General features: G+C 35.2%; 1 protein-coding gene across 1 annotated transcript in view; it reads left to right on the forward strand.

The window, feature by feature from the left end:
* BDP1 (B double prime 1, subunit of RNA polymerase III transcription initiation factor IIIB) overlaps positions 1-22,412 on the forward strand; it is a 91,561-nt gene that overhangs the window by 56,814 nt on the left and 12,335 nt on the right. The window contains 18 exon segments of the mRNA XM_036020385.1: positions 619-793; positions 795-830; positions 1,992-2,128; positions 7,708-7,909; positions 8,190-8,321; positions 8,323-8,381; positions 9,366-9,376; positions 9,379-9,474; positions 9,477-9,506; positions 9,509-9,633; positions 9,636-9,698; positions 9,700-9,753; positions 12,976-13,098; positions 18,198-18,234; positions 18,712-18,807; positions 20,100-20,328; positions 20,806-20,963; positions 22,184-22,334. Coding sequence (XP_035876278.1) covers positions 619-793; positions 795-830; positions 1,992-2,128; positions 7,708-7,909; positions 8,190-8,321; positions 8,323-8,381; positions 9,366-9,376; positions 9,379-9,474; positions 9,477-9,506; positions 9,509-9,633; positions 9,636-9,698; positions 9,700-9,753; positions 12,976-13,098; positions 18,198-18,234; positions 18,712-18,807; positions 20,100-20,328; positions 20,806-20,963; positions 22,184-22,334 — 1,914 coding nt within the window.

Consider the following 22,412-nt stretch of genomic DNA (forward strand, 5'->3'; position numbering starts at 1 on the left):
TGTATTTTAAAAATATAAAGAATACTGTACTTGGTTTATTTTTATTCATATGGTAGACTGCTTGTCTACTTATATTCATTATTCACTGCTTAAGATCTTATACAAAGCACTGCATTTAAAATACATGCAATATAAGGTATGTATTATTTCTTTTAAAAAATAATTGTGGTAAAAAATATAATATATATCTTTTAACATAATTTTTAGGTGTACAGTCCAGTGGCATTAAGTATATTCACGTTGGGCATCCATCATCCACCACCCATCTCCAGAACTTTATTTTCCCAAACTAAAAGTCTGTACCCATTAAACAATAACTCCCCATTCCCCTTTTCCTCCAGTTCTTGGCAACTACGATTGTACTTTCTTTCTTTCTATGAATTTGAATATTATATGTCCCTCATAAAACTTCATTACCTTTTAAGAATTGGAATAACTATGTTCTTTTATAAAATAAGGTATATTTATAGTCTGAAAATAATACAGTTTTCCTTTAATGCTATAAAATGTTTTTATAGAGAGGATATTTTATTATAGGATACTCAAATTTTGTATTTTTCAGTAGTTTTCATCTTTTTACAGTCAAGTTCCTCTATTTTTCCCTGTCTCTTTTTCTAGGACTGATAACATAAATACTTTCAAGAAGAAATGAAGGAAAGTGCTGTCCAAACTGCTCGGCTAGTAAGGGGGGCAACTTCAGAGACCCATACCAAACATAAGAAAGGCAGACCAGAGGCAAATGGCAGAAGAAGATGAAGCCAAAGGTGTAGTTATGGAAGAAAGAACAATAGTACCAAGAGTATGAAACTAAAAAGAAATTCCTCACTCTGGTGAGTTATTGTTATATGCTTAAGTAGAGCCTTTTAATGCACATTAAATTATCAAATGAAAGCTCAGAAATATTTAGGTTATCTGACACTTGACTCAATGAATACATAATGTATCTAGTTTTGTTTCAGATTACCATTCTGAATTTTAAAAAAAGTGAATATAGATTTTTCCCCTAACTAATGTACCTATTCACTGTGATAACCACTGAAAACTTTTGACATATCTTACCAGATATATCTCTGTGTGTGCATATGTGGATATTTATGTAAATTTAAATGCTGAAATCACTGTATATGTGTTTTTTTGACTTACTGTTTTTCATTTAATACATTAATATTGACTGAGTCTCTTTGTCAGGAATACAGAGATATGTCATTTTTAACTACTGTGTAACAGTCTGTTCTTTTGAATGATAGTTTTTTTTTTTTTAAGATTTTATTTATTTATTTTTAGAGAGGGAAGGGAGGGGGAGAGAGAGAGAGAGAGAGAGAGAGAGAGAGATCTCTCTCTCTCTCTCTCTCTCTCTCTCTCTCTCTCTCTCTCTCTCTGCTCTCTCTCTCTCTCTCTCTCTCAGAGAGAGAGAGAGAGAGAGAGGGAGAAACATCAATGTGCGGTTGCTGGGGGTTATGGCCTGCAACCCAGTCATGTACCCTGGCTGGGAATCGAACCTGGGACAACTTTGGTTCCCAGCCCGCGCTCAATCCACTGAGCTACGCCAGCCAGTGGCTTGAATGATAGTTTATCCATTTCTTGCTGATGGGTCTTTTGATACTAGAAACAGATCTAAGTAGTTCAATGCCCATTCAACAGTTCTGGTTTTTCTGTCCTTTTCTCTGTTTATTAAGGGAAAATCTAGATTTAAAGTGATTGTGATCTGTATTTGAACTTCCCAGCTCTTTTTAAAATAAAAATCATTAAATTTTCTTTTTTTTTTTTTTTTTTTGGTTTTGCAGTAGATGGTGGTTATAGTTTTTAAAGCATCAATCTAAACATTACTGTGATAAATGGCAGTTTTGTTTTGAGCAGCAAAATATGAACATACCCAATTTGAGTCTTCATTCAAAAAACTAAGTGCCTTTCTTAATAGTTGAAATATTTTAGCAGGTATATTCTGTTGTTTAAAAAAAAACAAACAACCAAGTATGGTTTTGTCATTTCAGCCAAATTCTCAAATTGAAACTGAAATTGAAATTGTATCCTCCAAAGTTTCCGAAGGAAGAATGTGTGAAAATCAGAGTCATGTGGCTCTTGAAGAAAAGCATGCTAACAGAATTAATACTTTAGAAAAAAAGATCAGGGTGAGTGTGCTTTTAAGTCAGAGAAACATCAAACTTTCGCAAAGACAAAGGTTGGATTTTTATATAATTGGTTTTATATAACTTCACATCTTGAAAATTTTATGAAAGGTAAAGTAATAATTATGAAACTAGAATATTTAAATCTGCTCCTTCCAATACTATAAGAAATGTATGACAGATGTTCTTTTAATTGGTAAATTCTCTAAAAAGTTTGGCAAGAATGCTAATTTTTTAATTTAAAAACTAAACTTATAGTAGACAGGGTTTTAAGTTCTTTGTATCTTCAGAAATTTATAATCTCTCTTTTTTTTTAAAGATTTTATTTATTTATTTTTAGGAATGGAAGGGGTGGGAGAGAGAGAGAGTGAGAGAAACATAAACATGAATGTGTGGTTGCTGGGGGTTATGGCCTGCAACCCAGGAATGTACCCTGGTTGGGAATCGAACCTGGGACACTTTGGTTCCTAGCCCACGCTCAGTCAACTGAGCTATGCCAGCCAGATGAGAAATTTATAATCTCTTGACTAAAATTCTTAAACAGAAATGTTATAGAGTGCTTACTATATGCTATACTTGGAGCTGTGTCCCAAACCAAATGGTAAGAATGATATCTTTTAAACTGGGATATGCTAGAAGGGTGAAGATACATCAGCATTACCACTTTTATTTATTTATTACAGTCTGCTTTATTGTTACTGATATTAAAGCAAGATGTGTAAGGTTCTTTTTTATTACATAAGGAAAATAAAACACTTTTTAAAATTTTTAATTACATTTTTTTAATTACAGTTATCCCAATTTTTCCCTTGTTGCTCTCCCCTGCCCTACCCTTTGCCGGCTCCCTCAGTCAGTCCCCTTCTGTTGTCCATTACCATGGGCCCTTTATACATGTTCCTTGACTAGGCCCTTGTCCTTCTTTAACCCTCTCCTCCCTCCCCTCTGGTCACTGTCAGTTTGTTCTTTATTTCCTTTGTCTCTGGTTCTGTTTTATGCATTTGTTTTGTTCTCTAGATTCTACTTACAGGTGAGATCATATGCTATTTGTCTTTTGCTTCCTGGCTTATTTCACTTCACATAATATTCTCCACTTCCTCCATGCTGTCATGAAGGGTAGGCACTCCTTTCTGTTGCGTAGTATTCCATTATGTAAATATACCACAGTTATTTTGATCCACGCATTTACTGATGGACACTTAGGCTGTTTCTAGCACTAGGCTATTGTAAATAACACTGCTATGAACATTGGGGTGCACAGATTTTTTTGAATTGGTGTTTCAGGATTCTTAGGGTATAATCCCAGCAATGGGATAGCTGGATCAGAAGGCATTTCCATTTTTAGTTTTTTGAGGATATTCCATATTGTTTTCCACAGTGCTGCACCAGTCTGCATTCCCACCAAAAGTGCACCCGGGTTCCTTTTTCTCCACGTCCTTGCCAGCACTTGTTGTTTGTTGATTTGTTTTTGATGGCCATTCTGGCCAGTGTGAAGTGCTATCTCATTGTGGTTTTAATTTGCATCTCTGATGGCTAGTGATGTTGAACATCTTTTCAAATGTCTATGTACCCTCTAAAATACTTTTCTTATCCTGGATATAGTCCACGATACGTCTAATTTACTGCACTGTCTTTGTATCTAGGATATGTTTCATTGAAGTATTTATTAAAGTTGCTCCAGGATATCTTTAGCATAGATCATTTACTTTGAAGAGTCCAGCGTCCTTTAATTATATAGAATTAACTTGTTTTTTGAGGGCCATTTGCAGAAGAGATGTTATTTGATCCTTTTTTCACCCTTTGTGAAGCCATAGAAATAAAATTTGGGCATGTTATGTCATCTAACTCCATGGGTAGTGCCATTGATTTTGGATGATTTAAACAGTTTGTTTCATTTAGGCAGATTTCTTTCTTTTTTAAATCCTCACCTAAGGATATATTTATTTATTTTAGAGAGAGAGGAAGGGAGGGAGGGAGGGAGGGAAGGAATGAGGGATATATTAAAATCAATAAATATATCCTTACCTGAGGATATATTTATTGATTTTAAAGAGAAAGGAAGGGAGGGAGGGAGGGTGGAGAGACATAAATGTGAGAAACATCGATTGGTTGCCTTCTGTATGCACTGCCCTCCCCCCCAACCAGAGATTGAGCCTCCAAAATAAGTATGTGCCCTCACTAGGGATTGAACCTACAATTTTTTTGTGTACAGGACAATGTTCTAACAAACTGAGCCACTTGGCCAGGGATAGGCATATTTCTTATATGAAACTTTTATTGTTTTTATTCTTTTTAATCATTTTTTATTGTTGGTCAAGTACAGTTGTCTCCATTTTCTCACCACCACTTTCCCCTGCCCCACCCACCCTCACCTCCCACCCTGAGTCCTAACCTCTTTGGCCTTTGTCCATGGTTCGTTTATACATGTTCATTGGTGACCCCTCTCTTTCCCCCTTATTCTCCCCTCCCCCAGCCCTGTGGCCATGGCAGTCGTTCTTAATTTCAACGTCTCTGGTTATATTTTGCTTGCTTGTTGTTTTGTTAATTAGTTTCCACTTATAGATAGATCTTTTTATTGTTTTAGTATGAATTTCTTTTCATTTATTTCCCCATATGTGGATGTGAGTGTGTGTTGAAAGGCCTTTTTATATTGTTTCTATTTTAAACTAGAGGGCAGTTTTTATTTACATTAATTTCAAGGTTCCTTGCTATTTTTTCATTTCTTAGACTGGATGTTTTAAAATAAAATGGCTGGTGCTTAGAAATATTTTCATTAAAATGATCACGAACATTTGTATTACAGGTGCTATATTGCATTAGATTGAGTTTGATCCCACTGGTAATTCACCTTTGAAAATGATTCTGGAGAACACTTTCTGGAATGTAAATTCCCAAACATTAAAGATGAACCTGTTTCAATCTCCGGCTTTTCATAATTTACTGTTTATGGATTTCTTGTCCATGTGTAATTTAATCCCTTTTTGATCTTACAGAATTAGATAATTTTGCCACTGAAAGAACCTTATATTATTATTCATTTAACAAACATTTAGTGTTTTTATATGTCAGGCGTTGTTCTAGGTGCTGAAAATATAAGACAATATAGGAACAAACAAAATCCTGTCCTTGTGGTGGTTACATTCTAATTTGGGGGAACAGATTATAAGCAAATAATTTGACTAAATCAGTAATAAGTAAGTAGAGAAGAATAAAGCAGGGGGGGGGAGTTGGGAACATCAGTGATTGAGTTTGATTTTTAGAGGGTGGGGGGGGATCAGTTTGTTGTTCCACTTAATTTATGTATTCATCAGTTGATTCTTGTGTGTGCCCTAACCAGAGTGATTGAATCCACAACCTTGGCATATCTGGATGACGCTTGAACCAACTGAGCTGTTGGCCGGGGCAGTAATTTACTTTTTAATTAGCAGTGATCAGAGATTGCTTCATTGAAAGGGTACCATTGGAGAGTAGACCTAAAAGGAGTGAAGGAGCAAGTCAAGGGAATGTGTAGGGAAGAGGGAAATAGCAGTTAAAGAGCACTTTAGGAAAGAACATTGCCTCGCCTGTTTGAGGAACAGCAAAGAGGCCAGAGTGAGACAGAAGGAGAGGAAGGGTGATAGGTTGAAAGAAAGTAAAGACCTGGATAGAGAGAAAGGCAGATTATGCAGGACCTTTGAAGGGATTTTTGTTTTTTATTCTGAGCGAGCCTTAGGGACTAGTGACCTTTGAGGCAGCCTTTCCTAATGTTCTCATTTATTCACTAAATAATGTAGAGGATTTAAATGGATTGCTCAAAGTAACATTGGCAATTTATTAGGGAAAACTTAAGTTTTCAGGATTTATGACTTTCAGACTAGAGAATTCCTATAGTGGAGCTTCCTGAAAGAAATTTTGCTTATGCCAAGAGATTTTTATGCTCAGCCTTTGCATTTTAAAATTTCTATATAAAAACCTATTTCCCAACTAAATCTACCTCTCCCCCTTAACTTTCTCTGTTCATGAAGTTTATTATAGCCGTTAGCTATACCTTGACTGATATTTTCTTAAGTGTGCATATTCTGTATAGTTTTGAAATTAACTTATGTACAGCATTTTCTTGTCCTTTTTGACCACAGTAGCACATTGCTGCTTACATATATATTTTATTTTTACATACTTTTGTGAATCACACTTGATTATAAATAGCTATACTTAAGTTAAATATAATTTGTTTTTCCAAATGCATTCACCTATACTAGATGTATTAGCATAATAACCTTGTTAGAACTTCTGTGAACTTCCTTGATGTTTTACCTCCTAGAAGAGCTTAGACTGGTACATTTGAAAATGTAGCTCTAAGTACAATACTTTTTCTTCTGGTTAATTTATTAGAAATATTGCTTAAGATTAGTCTTTTATTTTAAAAGATTTTATTTATTTATTTTTAGAGAGGGGGGGAGAGAGAGAGAGAGAGAGGGAGGGAGGGAGGGAGAGAGGGGAGAGAGAGGGAGAAATATCAATGTGCAGTTGCTGGGGGTCGTGGCCTGCAACCCAGGCATGTGCCCTGACTGGTAATCGAACCTGTGACACTTTGGTTCGCAGCCCGCGCTCAATCCACTGAGCTACGCCAGCCAGGGCTAAGATTAGTCTTTAATACAGATATTTTAGAGAACTAATGATAGTACATATCCAGTTATTCATTTTTAAAAATTAAAAAAATACTATTTATTTTTAGAGAGGGAAGGAAGGTAGAAAGAGGGGAGAGAAATATCGATGTGCGAGAGAAACATCAATCAATTGCTTCTTGTACGCTCCCAGCTAGAGACCTGGCGTGCAACCCAGGCATGTGCCCTGACCACTACTAACCAAACTGGTAACCTTTCAGTTTGCATGTCGGCACTTAATCTGCTGAGCCACACCAGCTAGGGTCAGTTATTCTTGGTTAATATCTGCATTTATATTAGTTTTAAGCTTTCTAATTCAGAATTCACATATTTGCCAATTATTTCTTCCCAGGAAACCTTAAGACACAGCTCTGGATTGCCTTGGAGGCTGTGGTTACTCTACTGAATGTTAAATCTTTCTATGTTTTGGCTAATAAAATGGGTTTGTATTGAGATTCTTATGACACTGGCTCTTAATATACTGTTTTTTTTATGAGCTGATAGGCAAGTCGGGGGGAGAATAGACTTCAGCTTTCCAGTCTGCTCTTGAACCAGGAGGACCGTGGTGTTGTGACCACTGTGTATTCTGTTTCAGAGCCTAGTTAAAGCATTTGTTTAATGTGCCATTATGAAACCTGTCTCCAGCTACTAGAATTTTTTGTTTATTTCTAGTTATTACTCTGAAAAATTACTTAAAGAATGAAACCGCAAACTAGAATGAATGAAAGTAAAAAAGATTAATATTATAGTAAAACTATTCCCCAGGCTGTACAGGAAATGGAAGTTATAAAAGCTTTTCTGTTCTTCCTTTCTTAGCAGCATAACCAACTTATGTCCAGTCCTTAGAACATAGGATTGGTTTGTGTCAGAAACTATTTAACAGCTGTTACACTAAGAAAGAATTTTGATTTTTCTTCATCATGATTTGTGCTTCATTTTAGACATGAACATAAAACGTATGTTTCTAGTCCAGCACAATTGATTAGAAGGCAGTTCCAAAAGCCTAAGCCAAATTTGGGAAGAGCACATGGTAAGAAAGAGGAATCGGGTATAGAAAAAGAGAGAGCAGATCAGAGTGAGGCGAGGACACCAGAAGATAATTCACTGAAGCAAGGAGATTCTGACGCCAATCTCCTTCAAAAAGTAAGTTTTGAAAAGTTATAATTTTTATTCATAGGCTATATTTTGTCAGGATCATGAAACAGAGCCTTAAAAGATACATAGTTTTGCCTTTTGTATTGTTACTGTTTTCATGAAAATTCAGTGATATTCTCCGTGTTATAAAAATTTAGAAGTCTAGTTGTGTGTGTGTGTGTGTGTGTGTATAAGTGGGCAAGCTTGGATCTGCAGACCGAACTACCAAATTAAATTACTATAGAGATTGTTTTTGTGGTAATATTAGCTATTTCTTCTTAAATTTAAGGAAAAAGCTGAGCTTCTGACATCTCTGGAGGTTTTGGCAGGAAAGGATTGTGTAGGTTCCCAAGAGGCTGGTTTGGCCAAGAAAGATGCTCTTTCGGAAGTTGGACCATCAGGAAGTGTTGGACAGAAAACCTGTAGGGGATAATGCTGTCTCTTCGATTATTAAAGAACAGTGTCTCAGTAAACTAGCAAGGTAAAATTTTATGTAACAAATACTTTCAGAAGAGGAAATGATGTTACTCCTTATGGATATCTTACCTTAATTTATTGATAGAGTGAAAGATGGCTTGTTAACAGAGTATAGATTTTTTATTGACAGTTCTATTCCTTTCTCCCTTTTGATTGTTATTTACTAAAATTTATGTTTTTCTGACATTTTAAGGAAGATTTTATTTTTCTGACATTTAAAATCTCTGCATATTAAGTATGTTAGATATGGGCAGAAGCCTCACCAAAGAGTAGTATGTCGTGCGTAAATAATTAGGGTACTAATTCAAGTGGGGTCATAAACACAAATGAAGGGCCATAATTTTGAAGAAAATTAGAAGGGAACCTGAGGTCTTAAAAACAACATTGTTCTGATTGATTTTCTGCCTCTTTTTCCTTTTATTCTTTCTGTTCACCCATTAGGATAAATCTCATATTCTATATTTATTGGCCCATTCATCTTTACTCCTTTTTCTAAAGATTTTATTTACTTATTTTTAGAGAGAGGGGAAGGGAGAGAAAAAGAGAGGAAGAGAAACATCAATTGACTGCCTCATGCACGTCCCCAACTGGGGACCTGGCCCGAAACCCAGGCATGTTGCCCTGGGGGAATGGGGCCTTTTGGTTTGCAGGTTGGTGCTCAGTCCACTGAGCCACATCAGCCAGAGCATCCTTTTTCTTCTGATAATGTCCCGTTTTGTATTTCATCTCTACTTAAATAGCCAGGGGAAAAATGGCCCAGAAATAAAAAACTTATTATGAAAAATTGTGGGTAGATAACCTAAGAATTAACTGTGAATGAGAAACTAATAGTAAGTTTCTTTTTTCACAGTATAAATTTTTGACAGAATGAGTGGTAGGAGTATTCATTTTAATGGCTTGAATTGGGATTTCACTCTAAAGTTTGGATTTCACTAAAATTATCCTTGTGTATGTAGTGACTGTGTTGTTGTTTTGATTAAACCTCCAGCCATTCACAAATGTTAAAGAATCAAATTACTCTAAAAGTGTTCTAAGTCGAAGGACAACTCTCTCTTCTGCCTCTGGACGTGAGATAGATCATAGTGTCAGGAGAACGCATCGAAGATCAAACCAAATGTCACCAAAGGGCGTGATCGAAACGAACTCGTAGTAAGACTTCGAAGAAGGAACCCAGAACTTCCAAGGCCATGCTGGTGACTCTTCGGGCTTCACAGGAAGAGGACGAAGACGATGTTGAGGATTTTGAATCTGACTTTGAGAAGAAGAAAGCTATCATCTTGCTCCAGAAGAAATAAACAAAGCTCCAGTGTTTGTACCTGTTTGGTCTCAGATCTCCTGAACCTGTTCCTGCACAGATTGAGGAAACGATGGAAGAGGTAGTTTGTTCTTGAATGCTTAGAATTTTGTTACTTGTTTTTTTCTTTAGTTGATTTTTTTTCTCATAGTGATTCTTACAATTTGTAGAGTTTATTCTGAATTACCTCTACCAAATGTAACTTTTACATGCTTAGGCTGATCTATGGTAGAGAAGGTAGAAAGGACATCTATTAATATCTATATATTCTTAATTGTGATACAATACACATAACATAAAATTTACCATCTTAACTATTTTAAGTGTATAGTTTGGTGGCATTAAGTACATTCATTGTGTTCTATACCATTATCACCATCCATCCGCAGAACTTTTTTCACCTTGTAAAACTATGAGTCTGTATCCATGAAACAATAATTCCCCATTACCCTTTTCCCTTTAGTCTGTGCCAACCACCATTCTACTTTTGTCTCTATGCTGTACTCTAGAAACTTCATTTAAGTGGAATCATATAGTATTTGTCCTTTTTGTTAGTGGTTTATTTCACAAGGTTTATCTGTATTGCATCACCTGCCAGAATGTCCTCCTTTTTTTTTATTTTGAGAGTATGTTTATTAAAGTGAGGGACAGTGACACAAGGAAGGGCTTAGGATAGAAGCAGCCACAGGAGAGAGCTTATGTGCAGCTGCTTTGGCTCTCTGAGAAATCAGAGTCCCAGCAGAATGCCCTCCTTTTTGAAGGTTAAATTAAAATGATTTTCTGTGGTGTGTGTATACCGCATTTTGTCTCTTTAGCTGTCAGTGGACGGTTGGGTTGCTGCCACCTTTTGTCTATTGCAGAGAGAATGCTTCTATGAACATGGGTGTACAAATATCTTTTCTAATTCTTGCTTTTAATTTTTGGGGGAGATATGTCTAGAAGTGGAAATTGTTGGATTGTGTGGTAATTATAAATCTATTTTTAACTTTTTGAGCAACCACTATACTGTTTTCCATAGCAGCTACATGAGTGTACATTCTTACCAATAGTGTACAGGGGTTTTAATTTCTCCACATCCTCACCGACACTTTCTATTTCTTTTTTCTTTTTCTTTTTGGATAGTAGCCATCCTAATGGATGTGAGTGGAGGAACATACTACTTCAACTTACTTTATTATAAAAGCTTCTTACTCCTTTGCCTTTAGATCTAATATTCTAACTTTGTAACTTCAAAGTTATCTGTTTTGCTTAAATTTTCAGTGACTTGTGTGACTTATAGAGTGGCATATATATCTCAGTTTTGTAGTCAGTACTTATTTGAAACAGAATCAGGAGTTAACTGAGATGGCATTGGTGGTATAAAAGATGTAACTTAAAACAGTTAAGTAAGGTTAAGCTAACCCAGAATTAATGGATTACTGAATCTGTAAATTTACATTTATGAGAGGCAGTCTGAAACCACCTTTATTCGCTGTTAATAATAATGCCACGAGTGGTAAAGTTACTGAGTTAGAATAGTTGAAGCTAAACAAAAATGATGTAAAATTAAGTTTTTCTTTTAACTAAAAGTTCAAAATAAAGATAGTAAATTTAAGTTTTAGTTGAAACTAAGAAAATGCAAAAGGAAAAATAATTTTATTCAAGGACAACTGGTTAACACTACATATGAATTCATTTAGCTATGTATGTTTTGTATTTTATAAATTTCTTTGGCTGAAAGGCAAATTGCTAGTGAAAACTAGTATCAGAAATTAAATTATGAAAATTAAATCCCTGAATTAATACTGAATGCCTTCTTAAATAGTATTAATCATAATAATTGAGTGAAGAAAGCTTAAATTATATTCCTTATAGCAAGATTACTAAGACAAGGGAGTTGTTTATATGTTAGAAAATGTTTCCTTTAAAAAGCATTGAAATAAGTGGCATACTATTAAATCATAAAAAGGGATATAAAGTATTGATACATACTACAAAATGAATCTTGAAACCTTGAAAACATTGTGCTAAGTGAAAGAAGCCATTTACAAAAAATCACATATCATATGATTCCATTTATACGAAATGTCCAAAATAGGACAGTTTGTAGTGACAGAAAGTAGATTACTGGTTGCTTAGAGATTTGGGGTTGAAGGATAAGAGGAGTGATAACTAATGGATGTAGGTTTTTGGTTTTTTAAAGCAATGAAAGTGTCCTAAAAGTGACTGGTATTGGGCGCATGTATTTATGTATAATCCAAGAAACTTGAAATGGATGAATTTTATGGCATGTAAATTTCATCTCAGTGAAGCTGGTAAAAAGTAAAGCTTTGAAACTATGATATTCAAAGAAATAACTTTCAATTATTTAGAATGTTCCAATATTTCACCCAATTTTTCAGAAAATATTTTGTCTTTTCAAATCACTTGAACTTTTTAATCATCTCAGCCCTGTAAGATATTAGCAAAGATTTTTCTCTAATATTTGTGTGTGAGAAAACAGACACAGAACACACAGGTGTTACTATAATAAACATGTCTTGAAGGCAAATTTTCATACTTGACTCTGTATTAAGTTTCTACTGAATTATACAGATTTTATATTCATCTCTCTGTTAATAAGGGAATAGGAGCCAGCCTGTCTTGGATATAGTCTAAGAGAGAAATCTTAGTCTTTTTAGCCCCCAAATTGTAGGGGTCTTTGACCAATAAAACTGCTAAATGAAGAATGCATGTGAGTAAACCCATTATTTTACATAGCCATGACATGGCTAACAAGAATGATAGAGGTTTGGAGGTTGTGGGAGAGGGTGGTTTCCTTGGTGGGGGTTGGGGGTAACATAGCTGTGTATGTGCTTCTAACTCATCTCTGTTGCAGTACTTAGGACAGTGTATGGTTAGTTAATTATGTGTCTGTTTTTCTTAGATTGTGAGTTCCTTGAGGGCGAGGGCCAAACTTGTCTTATTCAGCTTTGTGTTGTACCTGTAGCCTTTTAGTTTTTAGGAAGCACTCCATAGATATTAACAGACTGATGAGAGAAATATGGGAAAGTAGGGTCAAAGTGGGGATAATGGAAAGTTAAAGGCTAGGTACTAGAAAGATTAGCTTTAGAAATTTTGGTTACTGCTTATAAGAATCATAGACCCCTCAAAAGCTTTATGTTTTACTTTTGCCAAGTTGATGTCAAATAAGTTTAAAAATGACTGTATTTCAGTTTTTTAATTGTGTATAAATGTGGATTTTTTTCAGTTTAACATTTTATTTTACTTGCTTGTCTGTGTATAGTACACCAAAATGAAATAACGAAACTTTTCATTTTGACAGCTTGAAATAACTGTGAATGTTCCAGATATAGGATTTATAACTGTTGATGAACATCAGCTCTCAAATGCAGATGTGACCACGCAGGAAATGGAACAAGAAGAAAATTTGAGTGTATTATCAGTCGTAAGCATCCATTTCAATATGTTTTGTTTTTAATTCTTTGCTTACTTTCAAAAGTCTGGAAGTTAATTTTGAATATGTTAGGTTTACAAGCAGTTGTTAGTTGATTTCTGTCATCTGGAGAGCTATAAGTATGAATAACAGAAACTAGTGAATAATCTGTAGGTTTTATATTAGACTTGAGAAACAGTAATCTTTGTGTATGTGTGTGGATATAGCTCTTAATATCCTTATAGACTTGTGTTGCATTAAATCTATGCCAAATGTAAATTATTTGGACTATATTTTATAGTATTTTGCTTGGCATTCTTCCTTATTTGGTTAGTTTTTATCTTATTTTTGCAAACAAAGACTTGGAATTACAACTTTTTAAAAATAACTTTATTAAGATATGATTTACACACTGTACAGTTCATCCATTTAAAATGTACAGTTCAATGATTTTTAGTATACAGATATGTGCAAACATTGTAGTTAATTTTAGAACATTTTCATCACTTCAAAAGAAACCCATACCCAGTAGCAGTTGCTCTCCACTTCCTCCCATCCTTCCCCATGCCTAGCTAGCCAGCTTGTCTGTATAGATTTGTCTGTTCTGGACATTTCATATAAATGGACTGTGTGTCTGGCTTCTTTTACTGAGCATAATGTTTTCAAGATTCATCATTGTAGCATGAATCAGTACTTCATTCCTTTTTGTGGTCAAATAATGTTACATATAAATATACCATGTTTTTGTTTATTCATTTGTTTATGGACATTTAGATTGTTTCCATCTTTTGGCTATTATAAGTAATCTGCTATAAACATTTGTGTACAGGTTTCTGTATGGACATATATTTTCATTTCTCTTGGGTATGGTTCTAGGATTCCTATAATTGCTGTGTTTTATGATGACTCTGTTTAATCATTTGAGGAATTAGCAAACTGTTATCCAAAGCAGCTGTACCATTATACATTCCCACGAGCAGTGTATGAGGGTCCCAGTTTCTTCACATCTTTGTCATCATTTTTTATTTGACTTTCTGGATCAAACAACCTAGTGGATGTACAGTGGCACCCCATTATGATTTTGATTTGCATCCCCCAATGATAAATGAGAGTTAGTTCTCATATACTTATTGGCCACTTTTAAATCTTTGGAGAAATCTCTATTCAGAGCCTTTGCCCATTTTTAAAAGTTTTGGTCTATTTGCATATTTATTATTGAGTTGTAAGAATTCTTTTATACAGGAGTATCCTCTTATTCACTGGGTATGTATTTTTTTCTATACATACATGTGTATGATGAAGTTTGATTTATAAACTAGGCACAGTAACAGATGAACAATAATAATAAACTGGGACAATTATGACAAATACTGTAAAAAAGGTTATGTGAATATGGCTTTTCAAAAGAGCTATTGAACTGTATGTGCAATATGGATATGCTGGACAAAGGGCATCTGGGGCAGGCCAGAGTAGGACGGCTTGAGATTTCTTCATGCTACTCAGAGTGGAGTGCAATTTAAAACTTATACATTGTTTATTTCTGGAATTTTTATTTAATAAATATTTTTGACCCATGGTTGAGTACAGGTAACTGAAACCATGGAAAGTGAAACTGTGGGTGAGGGGGACTGCGATGTCCTGGATACAAGTCCTTTATCAGATACATGATTTGTGAATATTTTCTTCCGTCCTGTGGGATGTCTTCATTTTCTTGATGATTACTTTTAAAACACAAAAATTTTTTTTTTTTAGATTTTATTTATTTATTTTTAAGGAGGGAAAGGAGAGAGAGAAAGAGAGAGAGAAAAGAGAGAGAGAGAGAGAGAAAGAGAAAGAGAAAGAGAGAAAGAAAGAAACATCAATGTGCGGTTGCTAGGGGTTATGGCCTGCAACCCAGGAATGTACCTTGGCTGGGAATCGAACCTGGGACACTTTGGTTCCCAGCCCACGCTCAATCCACTGAGCTACACCAGCCAGGGCACACAAAAGTTTTTAATTTTGATGAAGTCCAGTGTATCTGTTTTTTTCTTTTGTTGTTCATGTATCCAAGAATCTTTTGCTAAAGCCAAGGTCCTGATGACTTAATTCCTTTGTTTTTTTAGAGATTTTATTTATTTATTTTTGGAGAGAGGGGAAGGAAGGGAGAAAAAGAGGGAGAGAAACATCAGTCAATTGTCTCTTGCACGTCCCCAACCTGGGACCTGGCCCACAACCCAGCCGTATGCCCTGACTGGGAATTGAACCTTCAACCTTTTGCTTTGCGGGATGTCACCCAACCAAGCCACACCTGTCAGGGCTGATTTACTCCTATTTTTCTTCTAAAAGTTTTACAGTTTTAACTGTAGTTTTACATTTTAGTTTTTAATCCATTTTGAATAAATTTTTGTATGTTGTAAGGTTAGAGTCCTACTTCAGTCTTTTGCATATAACTATCTAGTTGTCTGTTGCACCTTTTATTCTTTCTCCATTGAATGGTCTTGCATTTTTGTCTAAAATCAATTGGTTGGCCCTGGCTGGTGTGGCTCAGTGGTTTGAGTGCTGGCCTGCCAACCAAAGTGTCACTGTTTCATTTCCCAATCAGGGCACATGCCTGGGTTGTGGGCCAGGTTTCCAGTAGGGGGCACATGAGAGACAATCACACATTGATGTTTCTCTTTCTCTCTTTCTCCGTCCTTAAACCTCTCTTAAATAATAAATATATATAATCCTTAAAAAATGAAATAAAATCAATTGGTTGTAGATATATAGATTTATTTCTTGAATCAGTTCTGTTCCATTGATTTATGTGTCTGTCTTTGTGTAGGCGATGCTCTGTTGATCACTGTTACTTTGTAGTAAGTTTTGGAATTGGGACGTGTAAGGATTATTTTATTCTTTTTTTGAGGATTGTTTTTGCTATTCCATTGGAATTTTAAAATTAAGTTGTCAATTTCCACAAAAACATTAGCTGAGATTCTGGTTGGGATTGCCTGAACCTGTCAATCAGTTTTTTTTTGGGCAGGGGGAGGGCATTGCCATCTTAACAGTGTTGAGTCTTTTAATCCAGGAACATGGGGTATTTTCCCATTTATTCTGATCTTTGATTTTTTAAGGCATTTGTAGATTATGGAGTATAAGCTTTGTCCTTTCTTTATTACATCTATTTTTAAGTATATTTTTATTTTTCATGCTATTGTAAATGAAACTTTTCCTAACTTCATTGTTGGGTTGTTTATTGCAAGTGTATAGAAATACAATTGATTTTCATATATTGGTCTTGTATCCTGCAAATTTGCCATCTATGTTATTATCTCTAATAGTTTTTAGTGGATTCCTGAGGATTTCCTACATACAAGATCATGGCATGTGTGAATAGAGATAGCTTTACTTCTGCCTTTCTGCATTAGCTTCCCAGGGCTGCTATGACAAAAGTACTATGAACTGAGCAGCTCAACAGAATGTTCTTCTCTCAGTTTTGGAGGGCGGAATTCCGACATCAAGGTGCTGTCAGTGATGGCTCCTTCTGGAGGCTCTGAGGGAGAAACCATCCTAGGCCTTTCTCTTACCTTCAGACGGTGCTTGTCATTGCTTGGCTTGTGGCAGCACAGTTCTAGCCTTTGCCTCCAGTGCGTGGCTTTCTGTCTGTATGTGTGTCCATGTTTCTTCTCCTCTTGTAAAGACACCAGTCACATTGGATTAGGGCCAATCCTAATCCTGTATAACCTCATTTTAACTTGATTATATCTGCAAAAACCCTATTTCCTAATAAGATCATGTTCACAGTACTGAGGGTTAGGACTTCAACATATCTTTCTGCGGGGGACACAGTTCGATTTATATTACTTTGCCATTTCGATGTCCTTTATTTCTTTTGCTTGCCTAATTGCCCTGGCTAGAACCTCCAGGACAATGCTGACTACAAGTGGCAAGAGTGGACATTCTTGTCTCATTCCTGGTTTTGGGGGAGAGCATTTAGTCTTTCACCATTCAGTTGATGTTAGCTATGGTTTTTTTGTAGATCCCCTTTAACAAATTGAAGAAGTTCTGTTCTAGCTTGTGTGAATATTTTATCATGAAACGGTGTTGGGGTTTATGCTATGCTTTTTCCATATCTATCGAGGTGACTTTTGCTTTTTATTGTATTGTATTGTAAAGTCACCATGTGACTTTTGCTTTTTATTGTATTGATATTGTGTATTGATTAAATTTTGGATGTTAGAAGCAAGTTGCTTCTGTGGGATAAATCCTACTTGGTCATAATGTGTAATTTTTTTACGTTGCTGGATTCAGTTTGCTAGTAATTTATTGAGGATTTCCGTGTCCATATTCATAGTAGATATAGGTCTGTTTCCATTATGAATCTGACACCTGATGACTGTCAGAAGCTGAAGTCCTGCTCCTCTTAGGAAGAAAGCCCTCTAGCTGGCACCTGTGGGGAGAAGGGGCCTGTTTTCTTGGATGCAGTATTTTGAGGTGGAGTCGCTGCCTTGCTGAGCTGGGAGGAATGAGGGAGAGAACAGTCTTTGTTCAAATACCACAGACTTTTGCCTTTGTTACCAAATTTTCATCAGTTTTCTTGAGTGAATGTTTTCTTATCCTGTGCCCTCAGGACTATTTCCAGAGGCTTTAATGGCCATTTTTAAATAAACTTCCCCAATATCAGTGGGGAGAGGAGCAGGAGAGCTCCTCATGCTGTCATGCTGGACATCAGACCTGTAACTTCTTAATTTGTTAAAAATCATTTTAAGTCACTTAGTAGTGTAAAAAATTGCATTATTCTTTAGAACTTGGTTTCCATTGAGCCAAAACTAATGGCAGCTGTGACTGAAGTTGAAGGATTATGAAAGTGAAGAAGTAAAGGAAGAATGGTAGATGTACACTGCAATATGAGTTAAAATTAGCATATAACATAAGGCTAAGGTAAAATAAGGAGCAAGAGACAAAAGTATGTGGCTTTTAAGTTATTTCTGCTTTTGTTTATGAAAGTTTATGAATAATTATAATTAAGGGGGAAAATCAGTTTTCATTCCATTGTAATCAAAAGCACAGAAAAATCTGAACAACATAGTGCTTTTTGAGATACAGAACATGTATTTGGGAAAATGCATAAGATATTACTCTTCCTCTTTTAGGAAATGACCACAGGTGAACATATCCAAGATGAAACAGGTAACTGTTCATAGGAAACTGTTAAAGACTGCTTGGTTAACACTAGCATGGTGATTTAGTAGTAGTGGCATTTTGAAAATGAGTCATTTTGCTGGAGAGTTGAAGAAAAAGGTTCAGTTTTTGAATGTGTTATCTGCAGAAGAAACGTAGATTTTTGGAATGTTACTTTAGAAAAATGAGTTAAACGTTTAATAAAGAAGTATTTATTTCCTCTGATCTGCATAGATTCATTTTTTGAAGATATTAAGTTACTTAATGGGTGGGAGGCATTTTCAGTGGGTTGAAGGCAACAGTTGATTTCTTTATTTGCAGTATATAAGCTGAATAAAACATTACCCTAGTGAAGGATTAGTGGTACAGAGGATATTGAAACTTGTTACCAGAGAATAAACACCTGCATTTAAAAACTTCTAAGTAAACAAACTTAAATTTCCAGATTCATTCTTCTGTTTTAATGTTGGTATATTTTCTCACAAGATACCAACAACGATGGAAGCGCTGAAGCTGCCATAACTTTACTTACAATGGGCGACCTAGTGTTGCAGTCAGAGATCAGTACAGAACAGAGTGATGGTAAGAATGAAAGATAAGTCCTCAAAAAAAGAAACTTTAAAATCCAATTTTTAAGAAATGTATACCACATTAGAGTAATAAGTGACTATCTACCTGCCTCTTACATTCGAAGTTGGCAGCGCTTTGATTTTTCCCAGAAAAGGTAATATGTATGCATTGACCCACCTAACTGCCCTTTTGGATGTAGTGTTACCATTTGGAGATAGTGCACTTGGTTTAGTAAGACATTTTATATTTATGGAACAGTTACCTTTGTCATCATAAACGTCATTGGTTAACTGAGCTCACTGATCACTGATTACACACGTTTCTTTAGCAAGGAGCTGCCTTTTTGGATAGTTTCACAATTACATGACAATCAAATACAGTTTGAAGGGGCTGTAGCCATCATTGAGATCATTCAGTTTAAAATGTTCTGTTATTTTGCACCACGCCAAAATATATGTCAACCTAGATTTTTAATATTTTAGGCTTACCTTACAGAGAAGCAGTGGTCTTGAGTATCTAAGTATTTTCTACTGTAGTACATTAAGTTACATATAATTATGTTAATTATATTCCTGTTAATTATTTTGACTGGTGATGAGTGGCCTGCCATTTATTTAGGTGTAAAACTTTTATTTTTTTTAAAAAAAACCTTTTAAATCCTCAACCGAGGATATATTTATTGATTTTAGAGAGAGGAAACGGGAGGTGATGGGGAGAGAGAGAGAGAGAAAGAGAAAGACACATCAATGTGAAAGAGAAATGTCGTTTGGTGTCCTCTTGTACGTGCCCTGACTGGGGATCAAACCCACAACCTGGGTATGTGCCCTGACTGGGGGCTGAACCCGCAACAACCTATTGGTGTATGGGATGACACTCTAACTAGCTGAGCCACTTGGCTAGGGCAGGTGTTAGACTTTCAAGCCTGTAACTATATATTTATCAGGAAACTCTGATTTGTGTTCCCTGTAGGGCTTCTTTCTTAATGGCAGAGTATTGCATTGGAACATGTCACAGATCTCTAGAACATGAATATAAAATACAGGTTTTAAAATACTGTAAACAAAGGCAAGCCTGTCTTGAAATTGAAATTCATTAGAGGTTATGTAGTTACTGAAACTAACAAAAAGATTCATTTTTACTTATACTCACACAAAAATTTCAGTCTATAAGAACTATTAAACTTAGGTCAAAACTCTGGCAAAAAGAGCAAACTTTAAAAATATAGTATTTTGCAGTTGCTGAATGTTGAAGGATTTATTTTATTTCAACATATATTTGCATTTTCTTTTCTTTTTATTTTGCAGTAGGAATATGTGTACTACCTGGTGTTCACTCAAAGGATAAAAGCCATATTCCTTTTAGCCCCGATCATGTCAGTCATGAAACTGTTCATGAATCTCAGGAGCTTTCTTTACCTGTCAATAGTGTACCTCCTTCACCGTTAGAAGGAAACCAGATTGTATTGGAGGAACAAAGTACTAAAGAAGAAACTGGTTTAATGGAGACAGTAAAGGAAAACGCTGTATCAACCAGGTTTATTTTGCTTTATTAAAATTATCATTCCCTTTGAGTTTTACTAAAAAAATATAGTATTCAATTAATAAGTATATTTAAACCAACCATCAATTTAATTAATGGCTTTCAATAATACTTGTATAAATGTAAGTAGGCAATGCTAATTTCTCACTCTTTAAAGTACTGATTGATTTTGATTTTAGTTTAATGTTTTGCATATTAAAATTACTGCAATAATGTGTGTCTCTGAAGCTTTAATGACATAGTTTTGTATAATAGTCTCTGTTTTACAAACATGGTCCAAATTCTTTTCCCTTCTCTCAAGACACTTAGTAGAGTTACCACCATGTAATTTTAACATTAAGAAATGAAACATAGAGACCATGTGGCTCCTTAGAAGGTGGCACATAACTGTTTTAATACTAGTCAGAATGTGTCACTGTGAGAGGGAATTCTTACACGGTTGACAAATCCCTCTCTCCCTTCTTTTTCTAGGAATACAACTTCTAAAGTGACCAATGATTTGAGAATGAGAAGTAGATTTGCCAAACCTAAGCCCAATCTTAAAAAGATTTTAGGGACCAACAGATTCGGTGCTCATCAGGAAGTTCCCAGTTTGTTTGTAACCAAAGGAGAAGTGGAAATTCAAAGAGGTAAATTTTATTGTTTCCTTGCAAGTTACAAAATTACTTTGACATAAGAAATTGCATTAACATTTCAAGTGGATATTCAATTGTTAAACTTATTTTAACTTATAATTGATTTCATACATGCAGAAAGTAGAATGAGCCATAAAATAAATACCCATAAATCCACCAGTTGGTTTCAGTAATTATTACCATTTTGCTGTATTATTTGATCAAACTTTGTTTTCATGTATATATTTTTCTGTGTGTCTATATCTGAATACTCAAGCACACATTTCTCAGAAAGGTATGCATGAATGTGGCAAAGGACAGTGCCCCTTTGGTATACAATTTTAGAAACTCCCTCCTCCTTTGGTTCCCAGCCCTCTAATCTCACGTCTAGTGGTAAACTACTCTTAACAGTTATTATTGCAGACTTCTAGAAATGTTTTATGTACATAAGCATTTAATGAGGGGGTAGTCTATGTACGTACACCCATACATCCATGTGTATATTCCTTTCAGAAAGAATAAAAATATATGCTAACTGTACACTATTTGGCACTTTTTAAAATAACACTTTTATTGAGATAATTCATGTACCATATAATTCACCCATTTAAAATGTACAAGTTAGTGGTGTTTGCTATGTCCACCAAAATTGTATTAAACTTTGTGTGCTATGTGTAGAAGATCTGGGTAGTTAGCATCTTTTCTCTGTTTGGGATTCCTGATTTCTGGGATTTCTTTCAATCAGCGATGCCTCTGGTTCAGTTAGTTAATTTAGTTAGCTCTCTCATTATGCAGGCTCAGGTTACCTTTTCTATATTATAGCAGTCATTTTTTCTCCTTTGTGACATTATTCTTTGTAGAACAGCTCCCCCAGCTGCACCCCAGTATTTTTCCCAAGGTGGAACTAGTCAGACTTCATGTATATTCACCTGTAAACCTCTTTTGTTTGTGGGTTTAATTATACTGCTATTACCATAAAGTAGAGATACAGTTATTGTGCTAAAACCAGGAGTGAAATATGTGTGGTGCAGGATTCATTAATCATCTATTTTACTGTTCAGAAATCTCATTGGCCAGGACTACCCTTCTACCATGTGAATAAACTTGCTTTTTGGATTAAGAGATGTTTGGAAGAGCCACTATATAGTGGTCTGTCTTTGAAGTGTGAATACATTTCTGATATGAGATTTTAACTGTACTATTTTGGACTATATCTTAAATGTTTTTTATTTAAGAAATGGAGAAAAATGTTTCCAAAGCAACAGGATTAGAAGATAAAAACCTTGAATCATTCTCAACAGAAGAGAGTAAGGAACAGAGCCCGTTGGCACATGTATATGGTATTGAAGAGACCAGGATTTTGCAGGAAGCAAGCATAGCTGAAAGGTAAAAGGGGAAAGATTATGGGATTTGGTTTCTAGTCTGTTTCAACTATAACCATAACTGTTGCTGTAAGAATTTGAT

The sequence above is a fragment of the Phyllostomus discolor genome, chromosome 3, assembly GCF_004126475.2.
Source record: "Phyllostomus discolor isolate MPI-MPIP mPhyDis1 chromosome 3, mPhyDis1.pri.v3, whole genome shotgun sequence".
Taxonomy (NCBI): Eukaryota; Metazoa; Chordata; class Mammalia; order Chiroptera; family Phyllostomidae; genus Phyllostomus; species Phyllostomus discolor.